We start from the raw sequence: 10,242 nt of genomic DNA on the forward strand, positions 1-10,242 counted from the left end.
CCTTATAGTAGCCATTTGAGACAGGATTTCATTAAGTGGTGATCTTCCTGCCTCGGCCTCCCTTAGTGCTGGGATTACAGGTATGCATCACCACACAGTTTGCCGGCGCTGTTATTATTCTGTGTGTTTGTGTGGTGGTGGTGCTGGGGTGGAAACCATGGTCTCATGTATGCTAGGCAAGTGCTCTACCACAGAGCTACATGTTCAGCTCTGTTTGTTGCTCATTTTCACTCACCCCTCCCCCCGTGGTCCTAAGTGTGCCTGACCATCCACCCACTCCTTTAACTGCTGTGTCAGTGAAGCACGCACCCATCCATTACTGCTGCGGTGTGCCGAGCACACGGTTTACATCTTGGAGGAAGGAAGGCCATGCTGACGCAGAGTGTGGGGATCTGTCCTTTTCCCAAGAACTGCTTTTTTTTTTTCCGGATCTGGGGACTGAACTCAGCCCCTTGAGCTTGCCAGTCAAGCGCTTATTCTATTGAGCTATCTCACCAAACCCCCATCTCCCCAGCCCCTCCAAAGAGCTACTTTTCATAAAGGAGTGGGAGTCAGTTTTCTCTAGTGGAACTGAAGGTGCACAGGAGCGTGTGTGTGTGTGTGTGTGTGTGTGTGTGTGTGTGTGTGTGCACCCACATGCACAGTGTGTGCGTTACAACATAACAGTAATGGCCTTCCTATAAGCAAGTGGCAAGCACGTTTGGATTCTCACCTCCAGACATCACAACCCTGGGGGCAGGGGCAGGACAGGTGCAGTGGACAGGAAGACAGAGCCAACTGCATGGAAGCTACAGCTGCTGGTGCAGTGGCACAGGCTGAGGCAGAAGGATCACTACCAACTCAAGACCAGCCTTGGCTACACAGTGAACTAAAAAGCCAGCCTGAATTACATAGCAAGACTGTCTCAAAAAACAAACAAAAAGCTGGGCGTGGTGGCATATGCCTGTAATTCTAGCTCCCAACATTCAGGAGGCTGAGACAGAAGGATCATTGCGAGTTTGAGACCAGCCTGGGCTACAAAGTTAGCTCAAGGCCAGCCTGAACTGCATAGAGAATCTCTGTCTCAAAAGGCAAATAGGGCTGAGGAGATAGCTCAGTAGAACAAGCACTTGCCTGGCAAGTGCAAGGTCCTGAGTTCAATCCCCAGTACTAGAAAAAAAAAAAAAAATCTAAAAGACAAATAAACCCCTCAAGAAACAACAACAACAACAAAAAAAAAACCCAACACCAATAAGAAAGACCAATGCTTCTTGGGCAGTGCATACACTAAAATGGGAAAGATATAGAGACAATTAGCACAGCCCCTGTACAAGGACAACACAGATTTGTGAAACATTCCATATTTTTAAAATATTTTTGAACCAATTTTACATGCTTATATCTGGTAATCTCAACAACTAATTTGAAGACAACAGTATGTAATATAACCACTATTGCTGAATTCCTATCATTTTGTTCAGTGAAATTCTGTATCATTTCTAATTTTTTTTTTTTTTTTTAACTATTTCTTTTGGTATCTTCTTAAAAAACAGAACAAAACAAAGGCCAGTAGGGTGTGGTGACACACACCTATAATCCCAGCATTTGGGAGGCTGTGCCAGGAAGATCCCTGGCAATTTTGAGAGAGACAGACAGACAGACAGACACACACAGACACAGACACAGACACAGACACACACACACACACACACACACACACACACACACAGATAGAGACAGAGACAGAGACAGAGACAGAGACAGAGACAGAGACAGAGATAGAGAGAAGAAAAAATTAAAAAGGCCATAACTGAGGCTTAGCCTATTGGAACTCACTCTCCCTGGAAGCCTCTTCCAGAAGTTTCCCCAGTTCTCCCTGGAATGCGGAATGTTGCCAATTCTTCAGCTAGTGTTTCCCTGTGGCTCTCTGCTCCTTTCCGTGGGGCTGGTTGGGGATCTGTGTGTCTGTCCATCCGCTGGGGAGATATCACTCTGGTCACTCTGGTAGCTTCCCTGCCACCACGGGACACATCATTCACCACATGCTCCTCGGTGCAGGTCGCCGGGACAGCCAGGAACTAACTGGCTTGCTGCCACACTGCTCTCACCTGCAGAGCAGCAGTAGTTTGACTGGTCCCCTGTCATCCCCTCCGACCCCTCCCCTTCCCCATGCGCCACACTTCAGCCCCAGCAAACCTTTGAAAATGTAAATCTGAGCTTGTCAGACCTTTCAGGATCCCCACAGCGTTTAGGATACAATCACAAATCCTCCCAGGTCCCTCGGCCCCAACAGGATCGACCCCAGCTTTCTTGGAAATGCCCTCTTCTCTGCGCTCTGACCACAACAAATCCCTTTCCTTCTCTTACTCACCCTGCTCTATTTTGCTGGCTAGTTTTGGATGGGAGATGCCCAGTGGCTGCCTCTGCCTCATTCCCGGTCTTTGGGGCGCCAGTTCTCCACAACCTGCCTCCTCTGGCAACGGCTGTCTGTGCTGAGCCCCTGACTAGCACACAGTGGGCATCCCATGAACGTCCTAAGACTAGAGGTAGGATCTTGCTTCCTCACTCCCAGAGGGTGAGGTATCCTGCTGTTCTCTACCCAAAACTGAAAGGCTTTTTTCCTTTTTCTCCGGTACCGGGGATTGAACCTTGGGGCATGCAATGCAAGAACCCTACCACTGAGCTATTCCATCCTTTTAAAAAATTAAGATGAGGTGTGATTAAATTGCTTAATTGCCCAGATTGGGCTTGAATTTGCAATCTTCCTATCTCCGGCTCCCAGAGTGCTAGAATGACAGGTGTGTACCACATCATCTGGCTTATAGGGTCTCCCTAAATTACCCACGCTGACCTTAGACTTGCATACTCCTGCCTCAGCCTCCCAAATAGCTGGGATTGCAGGTACGCACCACTGTGCTTAGGTTCACTGGGCTTTAAGTAGTGCTAACAGCATGCCTGAGGTCCTGGGTTCGATTCCTTCAACATCCCAAGCAGCAGGAAGAGCCCTCTTCCTAAGATGCAGCTGGACTCACCTGGCATCCCTCCCTCTCACAAAAGTGGCCTTTCCTGCTTTATCTTGACCATGTTGTAGGGTTGGGAAAGGATTATTATTTATTAGGCACACAAGATATCCCCTGGGAGTCACTATTTTCTTATTTGTTATGAGACAGGGTCTCACGTAGTTCAGATCAGTCTTGAATTCACTAGGCTGGCCCCAGACTCAGCAATCCTTCTACCTCAGTCTCCCAAGGACTGAGATTATAGGAACATGTCACCATACCACACAGGACTCACCATTTTGAGTGTATTTACATCTTCCTCTTCTGTATGTGCTTAGGACAGCATGGGAAGCCACTGTGTGTGGTGAATCTGAAAGCCCCCAGACCCATCACCTGAGAGCTGGGGGCTTTTCACTAATCTCACTTTCTTCATCTATAAAATGGGGCTGGTAATAGTACCTACTTCCCATACTTGTTGTGAGGAGTCAGTGAATGACTATATTTACTTATTTTCTGAGACAGGGTCTCACTGTCCTCAAACTCCTAGGCTCAAATGACCTTCCTGTCTCAGCCTTTCGGGTAACATGCCATACATGCCATAGTGCCTACTCATTTACTACTTTTTTTAGTGTTGGGGATTGAACTCGAGCCCTTCTTTATAAGCAATATCCCTAGCCTTGTTTTGAATTTTGAGACCATGTTATCAGTAAGTCACTAAATTGATAAAGTTGGGCTCTAAATTGCAAACCTCCTGCCTTAGCTTTCCAGAGTTCTAGGATGACAGGCATGTATCACTATGCTAGGCTGAGCTACCAATTTATTTCTTTATTTTGAGGTACTGATAATCGAACTCCGGACCTTGGGAGCTACTACCTTCAGTGCTCTTACTCAGGAGGGTTGTTACGAGTTCGAGACCAGCCTGGGCTACAAAGTGAGTTCAATGCCAGTCTGACCTGCATAGAGACTCTGTCTCAAGAAGACAAAATAAATAAAGCTCTTAGCCTGTAGCTCATAAGACACTCTTACTTATTATCAAGTGGAACATCCCCAGGAACTGGTTAGCTAGGCTCCTCTATAAAGCCCAGAAGCTGAATTTTGTCACCTGCTGTAAGAAACTGCAAGAAGTCTGCGTGGTTCATTTTCAAGTCACAGGACAAGCAAGTAAACACCCACAGACATGTAATGATTAGTTGGAGGAGTGTACTGTACAAAACCCTAGAGGCACAAAGATCCGGAGGACCCACTTCCTGTCCCAGTAAGAAGAGTAAGGCAAACCAATAATCACAATTCATCTGAGTATGGGAGGGCTGCCTCGAGGTTGGGAGGACAGAAGAGCATTCCAGGGTGTGCAGGGCAGAGGCAAGCGTGTATGGTGGAACCCTAGGGTACATGCAAGGCTAGATATAGAACAGCCACACACTTCCATACTAGAGGATGACAGGCTGAGAATTGGGGTTGGAGGCTGAGATCCTTCTCTGGGACAGATCTGGCTGGGGTGGAGGTGGGGGTGGCAGGGTGTGTTGGGCCTTCTCTGGAGCCCTCGCCCTCCTGAACAGTGGGCTGTCCAGTACAAGAGGTAAGGAAGAGACAGCCAGCCTTACACAATTCCATGCCCCTTACACCTACCTGCTCCCTACCCTGCGACTAGAGCTAGGGTCTCCGGGAGATTGCAGGGGCCTGGGAATCCAGTGCTTGTCTTCCCTGGAGGAAGGCACAGCTTCCAGATCCCCAGTGGGGGGTACAGTCTCCAGAGATGACAAATTTGACCTTGGGGTGGGACTGCACCCCTTTTTTTCCTTACCATTTTGTATAGGCTTCTAAGGGGAAGACCCTCTGACCTCTGGACTGTCCCCTTTCACCGTCCTGAGAAGAGAGTGGACAGGTGCTTCAGGAAGGGTTCCAAAGGCCACAAGTTTAGATGTAGCTGCTGTAAAGGCTCTGGGGACCCCTGGGAACTCTTGGGGAGCTCAGCCAAGGCCAGGAGCCTGCATCAGGGCCACAGAGTACAGGGTCGAGATGTGGGTGCCTGGCCCAGGAGGGAGGGGGAATGGGCGAAGGGGTCAGGCCAAGGGAGCAGGCGGGGCGCCAGGACTGGAGGGAGCCGAATGCGGGTGGAGGGAGAGGGGTCCAGCCGGTGCAGGGGGGGTGGCCCCCAGGGAGGGGCACGCTATGTCTTTAAGAGCTGCCTGAGCGCAGGTTGCAGCTGCCTGGCCAGCCCGAGAGACAGCAGAGATTCATTACCCGCCGACACAATGACCATTGATGGCCCCGTGGCGTTATTCAAATCCAGTACCAATTGCAGCCGAGCCCCTTTCTCCGCGCCAGGCCCGTATTGTTGGAGCGGCCCACTAAAAGCCCGCCCCGGCCCCGAGCCGCCAGAGGCGCCCGCTCGGGTTCAGCCATGCACCTCGCCAGCACGCCGGCTCCCAGTGCGGCTCCCCGGGCGCTGCAGGTGACCCGGCGGCGCATTCCAGCGCTCCCCGCTGCCGGGGCCACCACCGGCGACTCAGCCACAGGGAAGCGGAGAGCGCCCGAGTCGGTGCGTGCGCGGGTCTGGGCGGGGGCGGGAGACCCACGAGTCCAACACTCCGGTCCTGGGCTCGAAACACTACCGGCCTCGGTCCCCAGCTATCTGGACTCTGCAAACCCTGACTGGGGGCGGGGAGAGGGAAGTCGGGGTTCCCCGGGCCTGACAGAGGAGATTCCCTCAAGCTGGGGCAGCGCGGAGATCTAACGCGGGCCACTCTAGGGACCCCAGGCTGCGATAGAAGGCAACACGCTGGGGGCGATGGGGATCCCTGCACAGGGTCGGATCGGTGTGCCTGCTGGTCCATCCACCTTACCGTGGGATGGGCCACGACCGCCGGGCACTGGCGAGGTATTCCGACGCACGGCTCCGCAGATCTTCAGATTCGGTGCGTTTAAGGAGCGAGGCGCAGGCTGCAGGAGCCCGGGGCCCTTAACTCAGGGGCTTCGCCACTGATTGTCCAAACGCAATTCTTGTACGAGTCTGCGGCCAACCGAGAATTGTGGCTGGACATCTGTGGTTGAGCCCCGGGCGCAACAGGGGCCAGGGCCACAGGGACCGAGCTTGGAGCAGGCGGCTGGCTGGCCCCAGCACGAGGACCGCAGCCCCAGCCAGGCGCGCGGAGGGACCACGGAGGGACGCAGCTCCCTGCTATGATGGAGCGCCACATCCTCATCCTCCCTCCTGACCCTCCTCTGCCGGTGACCTGTCCCGGATGGCGGAGTCCTCCAGATCGCGTTGGTTTTCCCCCTTTCAAATTTCGGCCGGAATGAAGCTGGCACGCAGCTGCGGACCGGAATGTGGTCCAAGAAGCCCGCCCTCGGCCAGAGCTGAAGGAAGTCGGGGTGAAAGCAGATGCTGGCTGAACGCGCTTGCTAACTTGCTTCGAATCTGTTCTAACCTATCCCCTGACCAGTCACCCCAAAACAAAAAATAATCCTAAATTAGTCCCTAAATCCCAACCGACCAACCCCTCCCATAAACCCCTCTGCACGGAAGGATGGGCTGAGCCTCCTCCAACCACTGCTGGGGACGGAGCAGATCAGGAATGATGCGCTCCAGCTGGGCGACCACCTTGGCTCTGGAAGCAGAACTTGGACCAACGAATCCTTTCCATTAAAGAAAAATCTTCAGAGATAGTGGGGTTTATTTGTTTATTTCTTCAAAAGCAGGATCAGGAATTGTTTGGGTGGGGGACTGTTGGGAGCTGCTGGCAGTGAACCTGGGTCACCTGTCCTGACTCCTTTCTGACACAGGGCTCAAGATGACCTGCAGTAGTCCAAACTGTCTTGGCCCCGCCAGTTCCCGCTGTGGCACCAGCAACCCTGCTGCTGGAAGAATCTGGGTTTCCCCACCGGCTCTGCTGCTCAGCATTAACTAGGGTGCGACAGGGACAGGGATCTCCTCCATCTCTCAATCCAACTCCTCTCAGGCATTTAAAGGAATCCTAGCCTCCAGTTTTCACGAGGAAAACTGGCCACGTGGGAAAGCTGGCTAGTCCTGCAGTTTAGGAACTGGAGGGATGTAGGGAGCTCTAGGCTAGAGGAACTGGGCCAGGCTGAGCCTCTAAAGTGAGGCTGTTGGGCCATCCCAGACCCTCTGCTCTGTCCTCTGTTAGGGATACTCTGACTTCAGCAACTAGAGGACTGGTCAGTCAGGCTCTGTGGAGATCACCCGGCCCAGCCCCTACCATAAGCTACTCTCACAGCCACTACCACCACTCATGGGAGGCCTCCCCTGCAGTGGGCTGGAGAAGCCCACCAGCCAGGGTCACCTGTTCCCTAAGAGAATGATGTGCACCTCCCTAATACTGCCAGAACATTTGGTGCTTTCATCTTCACAGGACGAGACATTTCCACCTTAAAATATTGACATTTAATGAAAAGCAACATTCTAGAATTTGGCAGGATAATGTTGGTGCCCCCCCCCCCTTTTCGTGGTGGAACCGGGGATTGAACTCAGGCCCTTGAGCTTGCCAGGGAAGCGCTTATCCCATTGAGCCATTTCCCCAGCCCAATGCCCTAATTTTTTAAGGTCTCCCTCTGCAGACAAAGCTCTTTCTCCAGATTATGGAAGGAAAGGAGGTTTAGCAGGCTTTTCTATGCTAACCCCAGCATGGGGATGGGAGCTCTGGCTGCAGGTGATGGGACAAAGCCTGGCTGGGCTGAGTCCTGGATGCAGACTGGTCAGCATGGACTGGCTCTGCACCTCCGTCTCCAGATAGCCCTACAGGACCATCCCGTTTGGGCCTTTTCGGTGGAGGGCAGCTGAGAACTAGCACAGAATGGGGGGGGGGGAATCCCAGAGGCCCTGAAAGGGGAGAGATGGGCACCACCCATCTGTATGGATGCAACTCTCAGCAAGGCTAGTGAACAACCTAGCCTTTTATTTGCCTAAGGCCAGCTGTTGCAGACAACCAGGCCCCCACACTTCCAGAAGGGGTGGAGGAAGGAGGGGCAAACCACTCTGCCTACCAGGTGCTACCTGCCCCCCACCCTGCAAGTCAAATGTGTATCATCAAGCATGTCCCCAAGTTCCAGACACTATATTCAGTTGTTGCAGAGAAAGCAACTGAGGGACACTGACCCCTGTGCCAGGCCTCTGCCGGCCAGTCCAAGGTCAGGCTCTTTCCTCCCCACCTCCTCCAGTAGAATGGGCTGCTCAAAGACTGGGGAGGCTCTCAGGAGCCCATCTGGTGGCCTGTGGGGGGCCAGCCAGGGTCAAGGGCTGGGGAACAGGAGGAGGAGGGGTATGGCTGAGAGAGCAGCTGCTGGGTTGGGGGAAGACAGTCAGCCCTGAATAGGGGACCCCAGCTGGGGTTCTATAATGATATCAGTGGGGGACAGGCACAGCTCCCCTGCTGTCCAGATGGGGAAACTGAGGCAAAGAGTCCTTGGTCTCTGGTAGGGAGGACCTGCCTTCGTGTCTTCAGGCCCATCTGTCTTCCCTGCAAGATGGCCCTGGAGCTGAAGCGCCTTGTTGGCAGTCACTCAGCGTTCAGATGGAGGCACAAGGAGCAGAAGGCAGCTGGGTCACCTGGCCACTGAGCCCCCTCCATTCCTGATACACCAGAGGGGACCCCAGCCACTGCCTGCTCTGCCCTGCTCACGTGCTAAGAAAGGCTCATTTTTAGCACCTGGCCTCTTTTCTCTGCCTGGAGGGAGCTCAAGGGACAGAAAAGGGAAAAAGGCAGCTGAGGGGGAACAGGGAGTCCTAGAAGCGGGGCCCGAGGGACTATCTGACTGCTCTATCTCCCCCTGCAAAGGGCCCGGGCAGAGGGGTCCTCAGCCACCATGCAGAGTAGAGATGAAGAGGATGCTGTCCTGGTCCTGCAGCTGGTAGTCCAGCTCTCCCTGGGGTAGGAGAAAGAAGAGGCCATCAGGGCACAGCCCAGGTTTCTCCCCAGGTGTCAGGAGGGGAAGGGGAAAGGCAGGCTTCTCTACAAACATGGGCACCCTACACATCCACAAGCAAACCTCCAGCTGCCCCTTCCCTCACTGGGGGTGGGGGACTCACACAGCCTCAGTGTGGCTACTGCAGTGGGCTGCAGAGTCACCTTCTCTGGGCTTGATGAGGGGCCTGAGCCTGGGCCCGGGAGGGGAGTCCCCAGGTACTGACCAGTAGTTCCCAGTCGGCATCGTTAATCAGCACCAGAATTCCCGGCCGCCTGTGGGAAAGATGGTGGTGAGTAGTGGGGAGCAAAAGCGAAGGCAGGAGGCGCAGTGCTGGACCAGGGGAGAGTGGAGGGAGCATTTCCTTCTGGGGGCTGGTCAAAGACCTCTCAGGATGTGGGGCTGTGATCTGCTGGCAGCCGAGACCTTTGGACCATGTAGAAATGGGTACAATTGTCAGCACCACCAGCCAGACCTCAGGCAAGTTATTTGCTTCTCTGAGCATTAGTTTTTTCTTTTTTTTGCGGAACCGGGGACTGAACTCAGATCTTTGTGCTTGCCAGGGAAGCACTTATTCTACTGAGCCATCTCCCCGGCCCAGGCATTAGTTTTTTCACCTGAGAAGGGAGTGAACTGTGCTGCCTATTCAAGGCTTTGAGATGAGTGTGAGGCTCATCAGCATTCTCAGTAGATGCCACTTTTAACATCTTGGGTTCTAGAAAGGAGGCTCCTGGGCTTCAAAGCCTCATGTGTACCCATCCTGGAGAAGGGACACCTTGGCTCTTCTGGGTCAGGGACAGCGCCTGTGGCACTGAGCATCTGAATGTTCCAGAGCCTTCGGCCTGCAGTAGGCGGGGCAGGTCCACATTTGGACAGGCAGCTTAGCCTGACTACTGCTGGCAGCTGCCCAAGCAGCGCTGCTGTCCTTGCACGTGGCCTCCAGGACTGTTGCAGCAGGATCTGAAGCAGGCTCGGTGGCAGCCCTGTCCCTCAGGGCCTGCTGGTGACCTATGCTTCGAGGCAGCTGAAGGAGCTTCTCAACTGTGCTGCCACCCCTCTGCCACAGGTTATCTCTGTTACGGGAGTAAAGTGACTTCCGCTACATGGAACCCTGTCCTCTGCTAGGAGCTGGGCTTAGGACGAGTCAGGAAGCCTGTGTGCAAATGTGTGCCTGAGTGCATGTGAGTATACAGTCAGCAACACCCTGGAACCCTAGCCTTGTGCTGTCCCACAGAGCGTTGCCTGGCCCCACTGGCTCTTCAAATTACAGTGAGATGAAATGGAATGGTTACAAGGCTGGGGATATAGCTCAGTGGCATAAATGCCTGTCTGACAAATGCAAAGT

The 10,242-nt window shown here is 53.6% G+C and overlaps 1 protein-coding gene and 1 non-coding gene across 2 annotated transcripts in view; one reads left to right on the forward strand and one right to left on the reverse strand.

The window, feature by feature from the left end:
* Positions 1–1,245: 1,245 nt before the first annotated feature.
* Positions 1,246–1,347, forward strand: LOC111812435. The gene has a single exon (XR_002817948.1). It is a non-coding gene; the product is annotated as a U6 spliceosomal RNA (small nuclear RNA).
* Positions 1,348–6,651: 5,304 nt separating this feature from the next.
* Positions 6,652–10,242, reverse strand: part of Urm1 (ubiquitin related modifier 1) — a 20,936-nt gene continuing 17,345 nt past the window's right edge. Inside the window, exons 4-5 of the mRNA XM_004640481.2 lie at positions 9,124–9,172; positions 6,652–8,858 (exon numbers count right to left, since the gene is read on the reverse strand). Of these exons, the coding sequence (XP_004640538.1) occupies positions 8,790–8,858; positions 9,124–9,172 (118 nt within the window). The 3' untranslated portion in view covers positions 6,652–8,789. The remainder of the gene's footprint in view (positions 8,859–9,123; positions 9,173–10,242) is intronic.

Source organism: Octodon degus, unplaced genomic scaffold (assembly GCF_000260255.1).
Source record: "Octodon degus isolate 3935 unplaced genomic scaffold, OctDeg1.0 scaffold00123, whole genome shotgun sequence".
NCBI classification, from domain to species: Eukaryota; Metazoa; Chordata; class Mammalia; order Rodentia; family Octodontidae; genus Octodon; species Octodon degus.